General features: G+C 34.3%; 1 protein-coding gene across 1 annotated transcript in view; it reads left to right on the forward strand.

The window, feature by feature from the left end:
- Nucleotides 1-21516, forward strand: part of LOC103601067 (lysocardiolipin acyltransferase 1-like) — a 61537-nt gene that overhangs the window by 15263 nt on the left and 24758 nt on the right. The window contains exons 2-4 of the mRNA XM_008585448.1: nucleotides 1650-1848; nucleotides 13438-13584; nucleotides 18574-18710. Of these exons, the coding sequence (XP_008583670.1) occupies nucleotides 1650-1848; nucleotides 13438-13584; nucleotides 18574-18710 (483 nt within the window). The remainder of the gene's footprint in view (nucleotides 1-1649; nucleotides 1849-13437; nucleotides 13585-18573; nucleotides 18711-21516) is intronic.

The raw sequence follows: 21516 nt of genomic DNA on the forward strand, positions 1-21516 counted from the left end.
AGCAATTTTGAAAATTTGATGAAAACTACAGGCATTTTACCTAGCAAGATATCTGTGTACATATTCACATATCTTTGTATACTATTTCAAGATGGGTATATGTTTATTAACCTCTTGGAGGCTGTGCTTCCAGGGCATAATAGGTGCCAAGTTAAATATCTGTGTGCTAAGGTAAACCTCAGCCCTGGGAAAGTAACTTAATTGGTACCTGTGGGGTATCTGTAGCTACTTGGAATGTTAACACTATGACTGTGTAACAATTTGGACATATAACATTTCTAACTTCTTACTTTTCTAGTGTATTTCTTTAGCTAATATTATTTTAACCTGTTTTTTCTTGATCCTGTTTATTCTTATGTTTTTGAGGTCTTCTTGTTCTGCTCTATCACATTCTTTTAAAAAAGCTTTTTATTGTAAAATTTAACAAACATACTGAAAAGTTAATAAACACAAATGCACGCTTTAGTGAATAATTTTAAATGTAACCATCAACTTTTTCAAGAAATAAAATATTGCTAGCCCTCTAGCAAGCTACCTAGCCTCCCAATCTAAACCCCCTCCATTTTGGTAGAAGTAGCCACTAATCTGACTTTTAAGGTTATTTCCTTGTTGTTCTTTATAATTTTATCGTCTATATATACCTGTCAAATGTCTTACTCTTTTAGAAAGTCTTACATATGGATATTTATTGTATATTCATTTTTGTTTGTTTTGCTTCTGTCTCTCAACATTATGCTGTGCGTGTCTTATGTTGCTGTAGATACCTGTAGTTCATTTATTTCCATTGTTGTATTTTCCATTGTATGACTATACCACAGTTGGTTTATTTGCTATATCCGATCAAGGTTACCATGATATTTGCCTAAGAGAACTTTGATTTTCTTATCTTTTATCTGCCTTTGGATGAATTCTCTCTTCATTTACAGTGAAGTAAAATCTTAACTAGTAAATATGTTACATGTAAATAATTTGAAAATTTAATAAGAGACCGAAACCAATATCAGGTTTTCTTATTATCTGTTATTTTACTTTCAAGAACTCTAGTCTGTAATATACTTTTCTTTTAAATATTTCTTATATATTATATTCCTGGCTATCAGAAAAGTTGATTAAACAAATTCAGCAAGTATTTGAGATCTACTATGTGCCAGGCATTGTTGTAGATCCTAGGGCTTTAGCATGTTAAAACAGATATGTGCTTTTGTTTAAAAAAAGATCATGATACAAAAAGGTATAAAATGAATAGTTTGGCTTTCTGTTTCTTCAGTTCTATACCCAATGTTAAATTTTTTACTATCTTTTCTAGAAAAAAGAATAATCTTATATATATACATCCTTTAAAAAAATTACATGGTGGATTTGCACTTTTTTTTTAACTTAATGATATATCTTGAAAATTTCAGTAAGCATTTTTAATTAGGAAACTGCCAGAAACTTAAACTAGTAGAACTAAAAATAGAAATAGTGCTTCATATTCTCATTATTCTAGATTATCTTTTTTTCCTCATTTATTATAGAAGCAAGATTCATGGGAAACACTATACTTTTATATATTTGAAATTCTAAGATTTATTTATAGGACATGATAAAATTTACTTATGGGAAATCATAAAGTTAAATTGTTATGTATCTGTATTCTTTTTCCTTAGGCATTGTTGGAGACCATGTTTGGTGTAAAAGTGATTATAACTGGTGATGCATTTGTTCCTGGAGAGAGAAGTGTCATTATCATGAACCATCGGACAAGAGTGGACTGGATGTTCCTGTGGAATTGTCTGATGAGATATAGCTACCTCAGATTGGAGAAAATTTGCCTCAAAGCCAGTCTCAAAAGCGTTCCTGGATTTGGTAGGTTACACATTATTTTAAGTGGTTTATTAATTTTATATGTAATATACCCACCCTGAAACTATAGCATGACTTGGTAAACTCTACTTAAGTATTAAATACACTCCAATTTTTTTCTCACTAGGCTAAAAACAATCTCAGTTTCATTTTTCTTAGTGGATCTGTTGTGACAGATGAATTTATTTTGATCTCTTTTTTGAAAGCTCCTACTCTAAAAGAGAAAATAAACTATCCTCAAGGAAGTAGATCTAGTGCCTGAGGACCACACTTTGAAGGATATGAATTAATAGTTCAGTAACTTTTAATTGTCATGCTTGTGAGTTAGGCCCAAAACTGGTCTGTGCAGATAAGGTATTTGAAATCGACTGATTCATTTATATTCATCTAATAAATATTAATTGAACACCTATTGGTTCTAAGCATTATACTAGGTGCTGGTATTTTCTGAACTTCTCTAATCCATCCCCCCCACCCCCCACTCCTTTTTAAAAGTCTTTTTGTTGTGCTCATATACTATAATAACGTTTCTAGAAATGTTTCGTTTAAATGGTTAGGAATGCAACATATTCATTGCGTGTTGGGGAAATAGGGTATTTAGCATTGCATGTTAAAGCTAAATTGCCCCCTTTATCAGCTTACAAGTTAATTTGAAGTAGGGGTGGGAAACAGACTATAAATATATTCAAACCAGTTATTTATATATGGGTATATGAAGTACCCACTATACTCCCTAACAGTCTCATTCATTGTATCTATATTTCCATGGTTTCCCTATGTAACATTTCTTATTTGAAATCCTTGCCCTCTAAACCATGCCTCTATCAGTGTACTGAAATGATCTGTGACTTGTGAGGGCAAAGGGTAGGCATTGTCCTCAGAGTAGACCAGTCAGGGGGTTTGTGGTTGATTTACTAAGTGTGTTTGTGTTTTAGTTGCTTTTGGCTTATGGTTTTGTCTTTTCTCTTTGCCACTTTTCCAATATAGTGGTCTCATGATAGTCATATTTCTTACATGGCAACTGGCTTCCCCTAGAGCAAATATCCCCAAAGCACCAGCAAGAAGCTGCAAGGCATTTATGACCTAGCCTCAGAATTCATATAGCATCATATCCACTGTATATTGTTGGTGGAAGTAGTCACCGCCCTCAAAGATTCTAGGGGAGGGAGCATAGACCTCACTCTTTGATGGGAAATGTATTGAAGATCTCAGTGTTTTAAAAACTGTCACCTCCCTAAAAGGACTGAACAAGAAAGAAAAAAGAAGGCACATATTATCAGTAGCAAGAATGATAATGTCTTACTTATCATTCCTGATCCTACATGAAATATAGTAACAGGACATTAAAAATAACATTATGCCAATGAGTTTGCAAGTGTATATGAAATTAAATTATACAGAAAAATACAACTGACAAAATCTGGCAACACTGACAAAGAAAACGAAAAAGTCACAGTTGTGTGTCTAATAAAGAGGTTAAATCAATAATTAAAAGCCTTCTTGCAAAGGTTTTTGGAGGACAGTGGCAGCTGCCTGATTTTCTAAACTCTTTCAAAAAAAAAAAATCATCAAATCAACAAGCAAAGGAAATAAAGCCGTATATCATCCAACTCTTCAGCATAACTAGGAGACAGAGAATACCATAACTTTCTAATTGCCTTAAGGAGAGAAATAAATTCAAAAAGATTTCCTTCTGCCCTCCTTTCTTTGCACACCTGTGGATACTAAGAATGAGGGGAAAAGGCTTAAGAGTAGAGGGTCATGAACAGCTTAGAAAAAGCACAATCATCCCCAGAAAGAGAAAGTCTAATACTGAATGCCAAAATACTGAACAACAGGTCAGACTTGGTAGTTCACAGCACAAGATATAGGGAAATGATTTGAAAAACAGTGGGACCAAAAGGGATAGCCTCAGAGAAGCATTGCTTCTGAGGGAGAATCAGATATGTTAGGGAAGGCGTGACTTCCCTTAGAAGAGTGACAGTGAAGGAAAACAGGAAATTAAAAAAGGATCCTGCAGGAACAAAAAGAACTAGGAAACCACTTCCCTTCATTCTCCTCCTTCCCCCCAAAAAGTAAATCCACAAAACAAAACAAAAAACCCTCAAAAAACCCATAACAGAATTTTATACACATAAAGGAAACTTGTGAGCAGAGGCAGAACTGAGGGAGAAAAAAAAACAAAAAAACAACACTGTAACACAACACTTCAAACTGATTTAAATATCATCAAGCAAGCATCTGGGAAAAAGCACTTTGAGAAATTTAGCTGACTAGGAACCTTAATTCCCTTTGTCCATGTAACTTAACATATTCACAGTTCCAGGAATTAGGATATGGACAACTTGTGGGTGGGGAGCAATGTAATTATTCTTTCTACCCCTTGTTAGTCGCTAGTAGAATGTCTCTGACTGTAGATCTTCTCAGTGTACAGAGCTAATAATGTACTTAGTTTAAGAATCAGTTTTGCAACAGGAGTAGCTATCTCCGATGGTAGCTTATCTAGAAAATTGACGAAATGGCAAATCTCATATAGTATGAAAGATAAGTTTTGGTCATATGTTAGTGTGAAACCCCAAATTGTAATCAGCTAAGAAGCCTCATCTTTCCAACCAAAGTCATCAATAAACACGAATGTCCTCAGTGTCAAGCAAGAATTTCTACTCTCTGCAGGTAGATATGATAATCTCCATCTTTCTGAAGTCTAGTGAAATTTGCCTTAAGGGTGGTTTTATCCATTTTTTTTCCATTTTGTGGTTTCTCAAGTTTTAAATTATATTTAGAATTGTTTGCTTTAAAATATTATTTGATTGCTTACTCATATTTTATACTTTGATTTCTATCTTGTATTTTCAGCACAAGCACATTTGAAGTCTAATGATACTACAACAGACTATTGCAGGAAAAAGGTCATAAAATTGTCTGCTTCTACTCAACATTTTCTTTTTTTTTTTCCTTTTTGTCTTTTTACATGTCCGGCAACGGATTGCAACCCTCAGTGTCGCGCCCGTACCGGACCGGGACCGGCAACAGGATCGCAACCCTCGGTGCTGCGCCCGCATCTCGCTCAGCTAGTGAGCGGGAACCGGTCTGTATGTGGGATCCGAACCCTCGGCGGGAGCACCGCCGCGCTCCCAAGCAGCGCACTGTAGCAGTGCGCCGCACTGTAGCAGTGCACCACCGCGCCGGCCCTACTCAACATTTTCAAAGGCCAGACCTTTGTGGAAATTAGTCATCTTAGAAGAGAAATGTAGAGAGCATTGCCTAATTTATAGAAGCCTATAGGTTACATCCTTATCCTCTTTTAAGACTGAAAATAGGGCCGGCCTGGTGGCGCACTGCTACAGTGCGTTGCTTGGGAGTGTGGCGGTGCTCCCGCCGAGGGTTCGGATCCCACATACAGACCGGCCACTCACTGGCTGAGCGAGGTGCGGGTGCAACACCGAGGGTTGCAATCCCGTTGCCGGTCCCGGTCCGGTACGGGCGCGACACTGAGGGTTGCGATCCGTTGCCGGTCACAAAAAAAGACAAAAAGGAAAAAAAAAAAGACTGAAAATAATGTTGAAAGGAACAGTTGTCTGTCTCTTCCACAGTGCTTTTGCAGTATGTCACATTCATAGTGCCATGGAAGATACCATATTGAACTACTGAATACACAGACAGCAGTGACAAATTTAACCCATCTTTGAGTTTCGGTTTTGAGAGCACTAGGTGAGTTAGTGCAGATGTTTTTATGATTCCCTTAACTATGTCCATCTACAGTAAAATGAAAAGAAAAAAATGGTGAAAAGACTTACTTTTTATTGAGAAAGAGTGCATAATATTAAAAACACATTCAAGTGAATAGTTTTTTTTTTTTCCTAGCCAACCCAAAACTTGATAAAAGGGAATGTAAGTCAAAGAAAACGAGGTTCTAAAATTATGGACTAAGTTTGGACAATAGAATATGCTCAGGGATTTTCCTAGCCAACCCAAAACTTGATAAAAGGGAATGTAAGTTAAAGAAAACGAGGTTCTAAAATTATGGACTAAGTTTGGACAATAGAATATGCTCAGGGATTTCTGATGTCTGCTTTGAGAAGGCAATGCTGATAACATAAACGGTGTTTTAGAAAGAAGATGTGGTAGGTAGCAGATCTATGCCAGTATCCCCCGGTTCTTTCTTTATAACCTGCCAGAATTCCAGCCCTCTTCTGGAAAATTCAGGTTAAAGATGGAAAGTACTATAATTGAAAACTATGAAGAAGACAAGTTATAGAGACCAATTTTAAATGATATAAGTTGCACTGTCATTAATTAACTCATAGAAGAATGGAATAAATGACATAAAAATGTGGTGTTTTGAGGATTTCAAGAATGTTAAGAAAAATCTGAGAATTGCCTTAAACGTGGATAAAATATGCATTGATGACAATGAAATGGGAGAGGAAACTTTGCAAAGTGTTTCTATGATGTTTATGAGAAGAAAAGAGTGAAAAATGTTTAAAGGAAGTAAACAGATTCAAAAGCATTAGTGATATGTAAATAGAACACGAGAGGGCAAAGGCACAAAGGGGAAGAATCATTATATCTTCAGAGAAGAGGTTTGAGAGGCTGAATGATTCAACCAGTTTACCTTCCATTCTGGAATTTCTGGAAGATTTACAGAATATTAGAAAAGTTTTATAGGAAATTTTCATGGATATTGCTACTGCTCTCTTCCCCCAAGGAAACAGGTGTATTCTCGCTTGGCATGGAGAAATGCATTCCACTTGTCAATATGTTCAGACTAGAACATCCTTTACAAATATGAAAACAGTGCAGAATGAATAAACATCTGAAGAAAATGCACAGCTTTAAGGATAATCTAATACTAAAAAATGGAAAGTTGAATCTCCGAGGAATAAATAATTCTCTGAGGAAAATTTAAACTGTGTGTAATAAATATCCTTAGAGATATTCAAATGTATATGGCAAGGAGGCTGTTTGGTATAATGATTTAAACATCAGCTTTGGAGTCAGACTACCTATATTTGAAACCTGGTGTTTAGTTCTTTGGGCCTCAATGTGTCTCAGTTTTCTCATTCATAAAATAGGGATAATAATTTCACCTAATTCATATGGTTGTCTTGCATTAACTGAATTAAGTAATGAAAAGTTCTTAGAACAGTACCATGCACATAGTAAGCATTCAATAAACATTATTTTCATTATTCTATGCTATTGGTTTATAAAATTGGCTGCTATGAAAAAGAACTAAATGCAAATCTTGAAAATTTAAAATATGATTGTTGAAATAAACTCAATTTGGAGGACAAACACAGCCGAAGATCAAGTTAGTGAGTTGAATGATCAAGCCAAGGAATTTTTTTTTGAACATAATGTAAAATGAGAAAGATAAAAAGTATTAGAGGAGAGATCCAAAAGTTTTAACATATATCTAACAAGTCTCAGACAGAAAATATGAGAGGATGAAGAAAAGAAAAAAAATTTTTCTTAAATAATGAAAGGAATGTTCCCAATATTAAAGGAAGACACAATTACTAGAGGTGGGAAGGGGGAGGGAGAGAAGGAGGGGGATTAACTGGTTGATGGACACAAAGAATGATTGCATATTGTAACAATGAATAACCTAACTATCCTGATTTGACCATCAAACATTGTATATAACTATTGATAGTCGACTTTGTATCCTGCAAATATGTATAATCAATTATGCTTCAGTAAATAATAAATTGGAATAAATACATAAATAAACTTTATTCTGAGGAAATAAAAATGAAAGACTCAAATATTAGAAGAGATTACCAACTGCTGAGCTGAATTAATGAAAAAAAGTTCTATACCTAGACTCATAGTGGTGAAATTCTATGAAACCAAGATAAAGAGAAAATCATAAAAGCTTCCAGAGGAAAAAAATTAGGTTATCTACATGAATCAGTTTGATATCAGACTTTTTACTAGCCATATTAAATGTCAAAATACTGGGGAAAATAGCTTGAAATTCTGAGGGGAAAATGATTTAGAATCTCAAATTCTGTTTTTAACCAAACTAGCCTTCAAAATTGAGAACAAAGCAAAGATATTTTGGGAATGTGAAGACTCAGACATTTTTTGAAAGAAATCTTTGAGGAGGACTAACAGAAAGACATAGGCTACAAGAATCAGTGACAAGCAAAGAAAGCAGCAAACTTAGGGTCAAGTCTAAATAATTAAAAATGTTTCTGTGAAGTTTAAGGAATGTGTTAGTTATAAGAATGACAGTAATGTTTTGGAACTATTGGATGGTTTCTGCAAATCTAGTAAGAAATGCAAGAAGAGAGCATACTTGTTTATATTATTACTGTTTTAATTTTAAAAAATTTAAACTTAAATTTTAAACTTTACATTTTAAATTCCTGCTTAAACAGTGATAGAATTGAGAGTGTCCTTTTTAGTTTGGGGAAGATTATTTATTGTTTAACTCAGTTTTGGTAGAATTATATGTTCAAATACGTTTGCCAAAAATGGATGGGTGAAACATTTTTGAGGATGATCACTAAAGAACAAAATGGGGTATACAATTTCTGTAAAGGGCTAGATAGTAAGTATTTTAGGTTGTGAGGTATAATGTCTCTGTCACACCTGTTCCACTCTGCCATTGTAATGCAGAAGCAGACGCAGACAATTATACATAAACAAATGGGTGTGGCTAAATTCCAATAAAACTGTATTTATAAACACTGAAATTCTAGTTTTATATAATTTTCTATCACAAAATATTATTATTCTTAATGTGTGGACCATGCAAAGACAGACAGAGTATTGGATTTGGTCCGTGGGTCATAGTGTGGTGACATCTCCATTAGAGAACAAAGGGAGAAGGCAAAAAAAGCTTAATTTCAACTAAAGACATAAAAGGGGAAAAACAAGGAGAAGGGGTAGTAAGAAACCATAAAGGGGTTAATAAACAGGAAACATAGAGAAGATGTCAGGAAAATTAAAAAGTTACCCCAATAAATGTGAACAGAATAACTCTTCTAGTAAAGGAGATTCTCAGATTGGGTATAGCCTAAATGATAATAAGTACTAGAATAAGTAAACCATCGTGTATCTATATTATAGAACAATAATACTACTTAAAGTGTGATTCATGTAACAGTACCAGTCAGAAAACTGTTACTTGTCCACAGTGAAATAAGTATAGAAATAGAGTATTTGGAAACTTTTATAATATTGTGACATTGTCACAACATCCATGTGTGAGATTATCTTTCTAGTAATTCATTTTATTGTATTTCACAAAACTCTCAGTCCATAATAGTTTGGAAATTAACAACAGAAAACTGGTTAGAGAATCACTGTTAGAGAATTCACTGCAGGTATTTAAAAAATGAAGTGGATTTGTCTGTGTAATCATGATAAATTTTTAAAAAATGTAGAACAGCATAGAAGATGTGATCTAGTGTGTATTTTAAAACCACCAATTTTTAGAAAGTGGAATAATTTGCATTGAATTATTAAATCATGATTATCGAAAAAGAGATTTTTTTTTTCCTTTTTGTCTTTTTTACTGACCGGCAACGGGATCGCAACCCTCGGATGTGATCTAGTGTGTATTTTAAAACCACCAATTTTTAGAAAGTGGAATAATTTGCATCGAATTATTAAATCATGATTATCGAAAAAGAGATTTTTTTTTTCCTTTTTGTCTTTTTTACTGACCGGTAACGGGATCGCAACCCTCGGTGTTGCGCCCGTACCGGGGACCGGCAACGGGATCGCAACCCTCGGTGTTGCGCCCGCACCGCGCTCAGCCAGTGAGTGGGAACCGGTCTCCACATGGGATCTGAACCCTTGGCAGGAGCGCCGCCATGGCACACTCTCCAGTGCACCACTGGGCCGGCCCAAAAAAGAGATTTTGATTGGTGGGGTAGGATTGAGGGCAGTGGCGATAAGGAGTATTTTCATGGTTTAGTCTAATTTATAGCAATGTGTATTTATTATGTAATGCTTTTAAAAATATTTTGTTATTTAAATTAACAAGCTCTTGGTCTTTTCAGTAAGTGGTACTGGTCAATTGAATATCCATACAGAAAACAAAAACTTTTAACCTCTATTTCACACAATACACAAAAATTCATTTGAGATGGATCATAAACCAAAATGAAAGTTGAAACAGTAAAGCTTCTAGAAGAACACATGGAATAATGTCTTCATGACTTTGTCTTCATGATTTCTTAAACTAACACAAAAAGCACCAAGTACATGGAAAAGATTATATATTCATATTCTATATATGTGTGTTTGTGTATATATCTGATAAAGGACTTTGTATCCTCAAAGTTAATAAGGAAAAGACCAGCCAGTTAAAAATTGGGGAAAAGGTTTGCAGAGGCACTTCACAAAGAAGATATCCAGACATCTAATTTGAATATGAAAAAGTGCTCAGCATAATTAATCATAAGGGAAATGCAAATCATAACTACTACACATGAATCATAATGGCTAAAATTAAAAGGACTCATAAGACCAAGTGTTGGTAAGGATATAGATAGAGCAAGCGGAACTCCCATACTTTTCTGGTGGGCATGTTAATTGGTACAATTGCTTTGAAAAACTGGTGCTATCTATTGAAGCTGAATGTACATAAACCCTATGATGCAGCAGTTCCACTCCTGAGTATTTACCCAACAGAACTGAGTGCTTATGTTCAACAAAAGACAGATATAAGAATATCCATATCAACTTTATTCTTAATGGCCAAGGAATCTCCATCAAGAGTATAAACTGTAGTATATTCATATAATTTAAACTACAGCAATGCAAAGATGGAAATGTTGCTACACACAACAGCATGTATGAATCTTATAGAGAAAATAGTGAGTAAAAGGAGCCATAGACAAAAGAGTACCCACTGTATGGTTCAATTTACATGATTTATGATGATTGAAGTCAGCATAATGGCTTCCTTTAGGGGGGATATTGATTGGGAAAGAGGCACATTTCACACATATTCCAGAATGTGGGAGCATTCTAGAATATAAGTTTAATATCTTAATTTGGCTAGTGGCCACACGTATATGAAGGTGCTTCAGAAAGTTCATGGAAAAATAGAATTGAAAGATAATACAAATGTTTCCATGAACTTTTAAAGTACCCTCATATGTATATGTAACTATTCATTAAGCTCTGCACCTGTACACTTAATACCCACATGCTTTACTGCAAGTTATGCCTCAATAAAAATGTTAATAAAATACCAACTCATTCTTTACTCACAGATCTGAAATTCTGTCTTTATTATATACCAAATTCTTAGCATATCCTAAGACCTTTTTCTAGGCCTGCATTCTTTTCCATTGGTCTGTTTTGCAGAAGTACTATTCTGATTTAATCATTGTTGCTTTATAATACATTTAATGGTAAAATTATTTCCCATTTATTATTCTGTTCTATGATTATCTTGAATATTTTCACCTTTTTATCATTATAATCTTTAGTCTTATTTATTTAGATAATTTTCATTTTTGTCAAATATTCACAATTCTCACATACCCTCATGCCTTTGGAATTTTGATTGGAAATTACTGGCATCATTGATCAAGTTCAGAGACACTGTATGTCTTTTTAGTTTAGTTGTCTTCATACAGTTCCTGTTTTTGTCAAATATTCACAATTCTCACATACCCTCATGCCTTTGGAATTTTGATTGGAAATTACTGGCATTATTGATCAAGTTCAGAGACACTGTATGTCTTTTTAGTTTAGTTGTCTTCATACAGTTCCTGTAGTTTAATTACATTTGTTTTTGCACATTTTTGTTTTGCTATTGTGAATTGGAACTTTCTTGTTGTTTTTATGATCTTTGATAAATATTTTTGATATTATTGTAACTCGTAAATGATAATAGTGATAATACCTATTATTTATTGAACACTCTGTGCTAAATAATCTTATTTATTTCTTATAACAACCCCTATCAGGTAAATACTGTTACAACATTATGCTCATTGTACATTTGGTGGCTTGAGGGTGAACAGCTCCAGAGCTATACTTCCTGTACACACTGGACTGTTGGCCTCAGTGTCTTCAGATGAAGGAGAACAGATGTGTGTGTTGTGGTAGTGGGGGCGGCAAGCGTGAGCTCAAGTCCAAAATTGGTGGTTGTGACTGACAAGATAGTGAGTGACTAGTAATTAGATGCTTATCAGTAGGACCCACACTAAAGTGGATTTTTTTGTACATGCTTATTTGTGTTTGTAGAATACAATATTTTAGTTTGGACTTACTCAAACCAAAAAGACTCCTATCGTTGTGTTCTTTTTTTTGATCATTGACAAATGATTTAATGATCATCTTATATATTCTCAGGGTACTATTGTATTTGCCAAACGATGATAGTTATTGTTTTAGTTGTGTTCTTTGTTTGCAGGGAACCACTACTCATCCCCACCAGCTGAAATAATGAGAGTATGTTGTAAAGATATGCATGGCAGGAAGAGAAATGGACTTTTGTGGATATCCAAGAGGTGGATCCATAGAGTGGCCAGGACTTGTGGAGATTAAAACTGTCTTTTGTTTTGAATCAAAATCAGCTTTAGGCAGCTTGGCTTAGCCGCAAGAGTTTTTGACCTTCGCTATAGTAGGCTATCTTTATCTTGCTTCAGCTGCCTCCGCTTTTTTTGTCTATTTGACCTTGTACTACCAACTTGTTTATTTTCTCTGTGGCCCTAGATGAAATTTTGGAGACAACATTTGTTTGGCTTAGACAGTTACTGTGTTTGGCCCATGCTTCATGGGCTTAAGACAGGCCATGGACTGGCTGCCTTAAGTTATGTATCTACTGCAGTAGGTCTAGTCATTTGTGGCCAGAGAGAGAGAGATGGATGGTCATCTAAAACATGACCCGTTTAGGCTACCTCTTCAGTAGCAAGGTTGATTTGCCCTAGAGAGAGGGGATGTGATAATAGTGTTTACTCTGATTAATGTGTTTAGTAGCCATTGCATGCTTTGTTTAGGCTACCTCTTCAGTAGCAAGGTTGATTTGCCCTAGTGAGAGGGGATGTGATAATAGTGTTTACTCTGATTAATGTGTTTAGTAGCCATTGCATGCTTTCCCTTCTCTTTTAAATCTAAAGTGGCTAGCATTGAAAATAGCAGTTGTACTTAAAGACAGAGTAGCACAGAAAGGGAAATATTAAAGAGAATGCTTATATACGAGACCTGATAACAGTCCTCTTTGTTCAGTGCTTTGTAAGCTTGAGAACACATATTCTTTTATCTCTCATAGGTAGCTTGGTTAAAGTGTGTTTAGTTTGGATTGTTAAAATCTTGGATGAGTTAGTGATAAATATTAGAGGAGTTTTTTTCCTTTATTTTAATAACTAGTTTTGGCTTGAAAAGAGATGTTTGAGGATTTTGCAAACCCCAGTATTATCAAACCCCTTTAAGAATATTCCCTGGTATATGTGTATTTATTTAACCCAAGATCAGTGCTGAATTTATGGTATATCATGAGATGCTTATTATGATAGTACATAATTTATGGCAAAGCCAAAAAAATATTATATTCAATAATATGTGGGTATTCGCAGTAAAATTGTATGTAAATAGTTGTTAAATTGATTCCAGGTTGGGCCATGCAGGCTGCTGCCTATATCTTCATAAATAGGAAATGGAAGGATGACAAGAGCCATTTTGAAGACATGATTGATTATTTTTGTGATATCCGTGAACCACTTCAACTCCTCATATTCCCAGAAGGGACTGATCTCACAGGTAAGGCAGCCTGGGTTTGTATCACAGAATTTTAAAACATGGAGGAGCTCAGAAACCATCTAATCTAAACTTCTTACTCTTCAGATGAAGTAAGTGAGTACCAACAAGATTAATGGCCCACCCTTAAGGTCACTCTGTTAATCAGTAGCACATCAGGACCCAGAACTCCTGGCTTCCAACTCACTGAATTTATAATAGGCAACCCCAAGAGGTCATTATTATTCACACTTGCTATCCTAGAGCTTTATATTTTAAGCCTCAAAATATATTTTATAATATTAGCCTTTTATCTTTGCGTAAACCTAGTTTTAAAACCATGTTTTAGGTAAAATTTGTCCTCCCCTACCTATTCTATATATTCTTTTGTCCTCTCCCAAAGTATTTATTTACCCATTAGACCCTTTTTTCCCTCAACTTCTTTCTTACAAGAAAAGGATCTGATAGTAACCAATTTTAATTACTCTTGAAGTTAATACGTTATTTTTCTCCTGATATTTAAGCCTAATCCCTACTCTAGGCAGGAAAGCCTTTGTCCCTTACTCAAGAAAATTCAGCCATCATTGAGTTGTGGAGGGGACACAGAAGGACATGTTTATAATTTTTCTACTTTCCCAGATGTCAAACCAGATAGACCAAGAATGACAGTGGATTTCAAGGAATTCTTAAAAAGATTTTAAACAAAATACTGTACAGTCTATCATCCTTACTAAATCAGTGGTTTTCACACTGTTTTAAACCACAAGTCATTTTTGCAGATGAAGCCTTATATTGCAGTGTAGGATGTAAAACAGATAAAAGTAGAACTGCTGTGTTTGAGTACTGGGAGGAATGTGTGTGGGGGGGTACAGCTTGGACAGGAAGTAGTTCTGTAGAGTCTTTGGATCCAAAAGAGCAAAATTTACCTTTAATACCCTGATAACTTCAAGAAAGATACAGCAGAATTTGAAAAGGATCCATGGATGAAGGTCTCCTGTATGAGGGAACGCAGATTGAAGCAGGATAGAACTAAAATCTAAAAATTGCAAATGCTATGGAGAGATGGAACATGAACTTGTCTTCCAAATCCTTGATACTAGACTAAGAAGGGTAATCTTTAGAACTTGAGAGGGCAACAGGTAAATGAACATACTAATTCACACTATGCACATAGTAACTTATGGAATCCATTACTCAAAAAGAGATTTCAAAATGAAAAATACAAATTACACAAATGTATAAGGAAGTGAATGGGTAACTGAGCCATAATAGGTTGATAAGGGAAATTCAGATATTTTTGGAAACATTTACCATAGATACCAACGAAGAGATCTTTAATTCATATATTACAGCCAGCCTGCCATATTTAGATTTTATAATACTTAGAATGTATAATACTTAAATTTGGGTACTGAAATGTTAGCTTCATTTAATACATGTAGAGTATAGAAAGCCATTTACTGAAATTACAGATTGATTGATATTTGTGAATGCCAAAACGTACACTAAAGAATGGCAACTTTGGAAGTTAGTAAATAAAAGATAATAGAGAAGATGATCATGTGTTGCTGCTACTCTGGTACATTAGTGTTAATGTGTTCATACATTAGGCTTTCAAAGTCTATAAAATATATATTTAAAACGTTTTTTGTTCTCTTTTTTCTCAAGTTTCTTTTATAGGTAATTAACTTTAATCTAGTTGCATATTTTTAGAGTCCAGAGTGCTCACCGTTACACAGTGTATTCGCATATTTTTTTTAAGTTAAAATAGTATTTACATTTTAAGGCCAACTTGCAAAAGCCAGACTATTTGCCAAACAGAGAAAACAGAGTGATCCCGAAGCTTTAAAATGTTGTGGGCTTTTTTTTACTGAGTTGGAAAAACATGACATTTTTTTTAAATAGGCTTACAAAGTATCTCCAATTTGGAAAAAGTACCTGTTAATTAAAAGGTGATTTTGGTTACCACAGTTAACTTTAAACCTGGGCTTTTAAGCCCAAAGAAAACATTTTAAAATCCACTCTAAGTTCTGAATCTAGCTTGCTTGCACATTTTAAAATTAGTGCATTTAAATGTATCTTTCTATACATTCTATCTTAATACATGAATTATTTGAATTATCCTTGGTTGTAACTTTTTTCTTCTTCATGGAAGCAATATATGTTAACTTTGGGAAATTTAGAAACATAGAAGTATGTACAAAAATTGCTATAATCCCACTACTCATAAATACTGTTCTAATTTTGGTTCATTTCCTTCAGGTCATTTGGTCACACACACACGCATAGGCCTTTATATATATATACACACTCATATAATCTTAAACCAAATTGGAAAATTGAGATCACATTTTCTTTGTTCTTTTTTCACTTAATGTTATATTGTAATCTTTCACATCATTATTTATTCTTCAAAAATATGTGTTTTAAAGGTTGGGCTGTTTTATAGTATATTGATATATCGTTAGGTTTCTCCAGAGAAACAGAACCAACAGGATATATAAATATAGAGAGACTGAGATTTATTTTAAGGAATTTGCTCTTGTGATTGTAGCAGTTTGTCAGGTTCAAAATTTGCAGGATAAGCCGGCAGGGTGGAGATTCAGGAAAGTTACAGTTCAAGTCCAAAGGCAGTCTGGAGGCAGAACTGCTTCTTCCTTAGCAAGGAGGGGAGCACCTCTGTCATTTTCTGTTAAGGCTTTCGAATGATTGGATGGGGCTCATGCAAATTATGGAGGGTAATCTGTTTTACTCTGTGTACCAATTTAAATATTAATGTAATCTAAAAATACCTTTATAGAAACATCCAGAATAATGTTTGACCAAATACCTTTGTGTACTGTGGTTCAATCGGGTTGACACGTAAAATTACTCATTACAATTGGTAGAAATTTTGACTTTCATTTCCCTGATTTGGAAAGGAAAACTGTTTCTAGGCCCTTTAACAATTATGGCGTTATGTACAATTTATCACCCTTGTACATAAAACTTCCTTATTTAATAAATATATGAGTGCCTGGAGCTTTATATACAAAACAAAACCCCTATTTCATGAAGCTTACATTCTATGAGGAAGGAGATAATAAGTTAATAAAAATATGTCAAGTGGTCATGCTGCTGTGCAAAAAAACAAGGCAGGATAAAGGAGATAGCAATAGAGGAAGTGGGGTAGGGTGCTATTTTATATAAAAAGGTTAGGCAAGCCTCTCCATTATGTTTCTATTTAAGTAGGGACTAAATGAACAAACCAGAAAACAATGCAGCTATATGGATAAAAGGCATTCTGGGTAAAGGGAAGACACAGACCCTGAAGTGGGAGCACACATGGCAAGTTCAAGAACAGCAGAGTGGCCAGTAGTCCCATGGGGTGGAAGGAGTGCTGGAGTGGGAGAGTTACAGGGAGGGAGCTGACAAGACAGGAGGTTGTGGTCAGAAAGTGGGATGCTAGTGCAGTTACTAATAATAACAGAGTATGGGGATGGGTAGATGAAGTGGGGGTGGAGGGAAAAGTCTGCATCTGTCCTTATTCTGTGTCTCTGATTATTTCTGCTTTCTCACATTGTGACTGTACATTTTAGAACTATTTACACTTGTATTCACATTCTGCAACAGAATTCAGTTTTGTCTTCAGAACCCCCCCCAAGTCTTTCTGACAAAGAGCAGATTAAAGAGTAATTAGTTACTGCTCATCCTTGTGGTGTTTCTGGGGTTCCTAATCCAATTTAAGATCCTGTCAGTTATCTGTAATATAAATATAGTTTTCTAGTCCCATGTCCAAGATATTCTCAAATGAATGAGAGCAGAGTTTATTACTTTTCATGTTTAGGGCCTTTACTTTTGGCTTGCTAGGGATCTGTGGATATTTGACTCAATTCCTCTATTATAAAATGATGTAACACCTTCTATAGGCGTATTCATCAAATATTTTAATGCTGTGGAATGCATCTGTGGTTTTTGGAGGTTTTGAGGATGCAGTGATCTTAAATTTACTTCTAGGAAATTTGTGTTTATATAGATATTTTTCTCATGACTTGGAATAATGGCCTATAAATTCCAGGATGCAGCTGAGGATTGCAGGTTCTAACATCTACTGTTATCAGAAGGTATTTCATGATCTCTCCCAGCAGTTGAGGCCAAATTTCTGAACACTTTACTTTTTCCAAATGTATTTGCTGAATAATGGGTTTGGTTCTTCTTGGAACTTGTAAAGTTACCTCATGGAATGGAAAAATAAGTTTTTGCCAACAATTGGAACATACACTTAACTCTGTAACTATATTCAGCCAAACCATGTTCAGATGTTTGTACATGATGTGCTAATCATGTGCTCATTCTGTTGTGGACTGGTTTTGGTTAGTAATATTGGCATGCTCTGTGCCTGAGCAGGGCAGATATTTTACTTTGCATTGAAGGCTTAAATTATTGGGTTTAAAAAATGTTGATCTGATATATTTGATTGCTAGTTATTTCTTATGGATATCTAGATCCTTATATTTTGTTAGTTTTTAAGTTTTATTTTATTAGATTTTATATTAGTATTTCAATTTTATTATGTAAGATTTATTTTATGAAAATTTCAATTTTCATTGTATATTGACTTTATGAAATCTTTTAAACAATTTCAAAGATTTGAATATGAATTAAAGTTTTATTTTATTAGATTTTATATTAGTATTTCAATTTTATTATGTAAGATTTATTTTATGAAAATTTCAGTTTTCATTGTATATTGACTTTATGAAATCTTTTAAACAATTTCAAAGATTTGAATATGAATTTCAGAAAACTGATAAAAAGTCTGTTAATACCTTATTATAAAAATTCTTAAAGATCCCAGACCTTTGTAAGGAACCATCTGAAATGTTTGTATCTTCTCACTTGCCTCAGTATACTGTATTCAGTAATTGCAAAACAATTAACCACCATTTTTATCAAAGAAATTCTGTACTTACTTTCTTACCTCAATTGTTTCCCTTTATTTTATGACTTCTAATGACCTATTGTTTTCTTTAGAAAACAGCAAGGCTCGAAGTAATGATTTTGCTGAAAAGAATGGACTTCAGAAATACGAGTATGTCATACATCCGAGAACTACAGGCTTTACTTTTGTGGTAGACCGTCTAAGAGAAGGTAAGCGCCCATCTCAAAATGTACTTTTTAATAGACGTGGCAAGAATTAGTAACCTTTATAATTAGCCTTTTAGAATTTATAAAGCATTTTTTCATATTTTATCTCAAGAAATGAGATTCTGTATTTTAATACTAAGTTGGCCCCGTGTCCTAAAATGTTTGACTGTGTATTCTTTAAAAATATAAATATATCTTTGTAAAACAAATTTCTTTTTCCTTTTTCGGAACAGGCAGAAAATGATGCATACAAATTAGACTATAATTCTGTTTTTAAATGTTTCTCACAAGAGCAAAACTGTCTTAAAAGTATCTTATCACCTATATTAACCCTGTATTTCGCTCTTAGGATTTGAGAACATATCATTCTCTCACTATCTTATGTCGTTATAGTTTTTTTATAGCTTAAAAAAAATATTTTGCATTTTACTTTTTATTATAGCTCTGCATATTTAAATATTTATATAGCCATACACTCATATGTACATACAAATATATAACACACATATGAAGAAAAGGGAACTATCCAGAAGCATACTAAAGTGTTGATTTTACTAGAATAATTCAAAGCCCAGGGTCACCTAGCAGAAGAATCTTGTTCGCACATTTCTGCTCTCCACTCTGATTTCTAGCACGCTATATAGTATAATGGTGACGTCTGTGACAAATTATCACCTTTATCTGGTAGGTAGTTGCTACATTGTCATAAAACTGCTGTGCCTAACATGAAAAGTCTTGAACCATTATGTAAGAAAAGGTATAAAGTTCTTACTTCTTTCCCTAAATAGCATCATTGTTTCCTTTAGGGTTTAAGATACAAAGTATAACCTGCTGAGATAAAGCTTCTTTACAACTAAATACCCATGTGCACAATCCTTTAAAATCATGTTTGTATGGTAAACCAAAAATGTTGTTCCTATAAGTTTGGCTTGCTTTGGAAATTCTGTGGTTACACTAATATGACGTGGACTCGTGGGCTTGATGGTCATATTGTACACAGTCGTACAATATAGTGTATATAGTATATATCGTATAGTCATATACAATAAAGTGTATATAGTAAGTGCCCATCTACCCATAGAAGCTCACGGAGCATGCAGTTTTTCATGCCTGTGAAGTAGGGTAGAGAGGCACCAAGTCATTAAAGTAGTAATACTTTTTTTTTTTTTTTTCACTGTGGCACCTAACTTAGACTCGTTCAACAATATGTTTTCTATTTTATAGTATTTAATGATTTCTTTAAAGATATTTGTGCTATCATGAAACACATCATCTTCTGTATTTCTCTGTTAACAGAAGTATGCTGTTCGAATACATCTTTTGCTAATAAAGATGTTCCTAATGCAGGCAGGATAATTGAGAGATTATTTTATAGCGATAAGGGTATGTGCGTAGAGCTCTCTGTTCTGAAATCTGGAAAATATCTTAGTAGCAAACTGATTTATAACTTTGGGGAATGTGTACTTAGTCATCACTCAAAGTGTTAGTCAACAAGCACAATATGTAATTTTTCCTGCCAGAACTGGCAGCTGATTCCCCTTCCATCCCAAAAAGAGAGAAACACAGTTAGATGATTCCATTTGCTTTAGTTAGAAAAATGCAGTTAGACGATTCCATTTACAGTTAGAAACATAGACTGGGACCTGTACAATAATAAAATACTCTTAAATATTTTTCTTTAAAATAATAAAAATAGGAAATATGGTAACAATTATAATAGTAATAGCAGCTAACATTTATTGAGCATTTGCTAAGTACCAAGTATTATGCTAAGTGTTTTATATGCCTAAAGTCAATTAATCCTCACAGCAACCCTACCTATATCTAAATATTAAACAATATTTAATATTTAACTATTTAATAGTTATTAATATTTACCTCATGGTACAAAACTGAAACAAAAATTGAAGTGAAGAAACTTCATCAAAGTTACTGGAATTGGAATACAGTTTGTCTAACTGAATAGCCCATGCTCTTTGTACAATAATTTGTTACCTGTTGTATTTATAGTGTTATTTTAATTTAAAAGTCTTTAAATCATAAAGCATCTTTGTAAAATTAGTGAGCTGGAGTATGTTCTTCAAGAAAGAACTTTTTAAAAAGAAAGGAAAAAAATAGGCTAACTGATCAGATCGTGGAGGGGTGGTGGTCACAATTTAGGTGGTTATGATGCTGCCTGAGACAACAGTAGGGGCAGGCAGAGGCCAAGGAGGCATCAGCTGGGGAGTTGAGGGCAGCTTTGATTTGGGGGATTTGGGGATTGAATTGTGTCCCCCCAAAAGCTTAATGTGCTAGAGGCTTGGTTTCCAGTGTGACAGTGTTAAGAGGGTGGGAAGTCCTTTTATGGTAACTGAGAGATGGGTCCTGGAAGAAGTGATTGGTAGGGCCATGCCGTAGTGAATGGATTAATAATGGTGGTCAGGGGCGTGGTTCTGAGGGCTTTCAAAGGAGAGCACATGAGAGTCTCTTTCTGCTCTGCCACTTTCTGCCATGTGAGATCCCTGGGTCACTGTCACCACCAAGACCCTCACCATATGTGTTCCCTGAACTTTGGACTTCCCAGCCTCTGAAACTGTAAACAATAAATTTTATTTTCTTACAAATTACCCAGTTCCATGTATTTTTTATAAGCAATATTAGTTGAGTTGACTGTTTTTTTTCTTTTATCTGAGAAGTAAGAGAGCATAATGCCCTAGCACATTCTTCTCAGAGCATTATATATTACACTGATAAACACCTGTCATGAGTGATTTATTTCATAGGTACCTCTGATCACAGAGTCTTTCAGTATGTGATTATGTATTTTTTTTTTTAGTTCTTGGATTTACC

This window comes from Galeopterus variegatus, unplaced genomic scaffold (genome assembly GCF_000696425.1).
Source record: "Galeopterus variegatus unplaced genomic scaffold, G_variegatus-3.0.2 Scaffold3573, whole genome shotgun sequence".
NCBI lineage: Eukaryota > Metazoa > Chordata > Mammalia > Dermoptera > Cynocephalidae > Galeopterus > Galeopterus variegatus.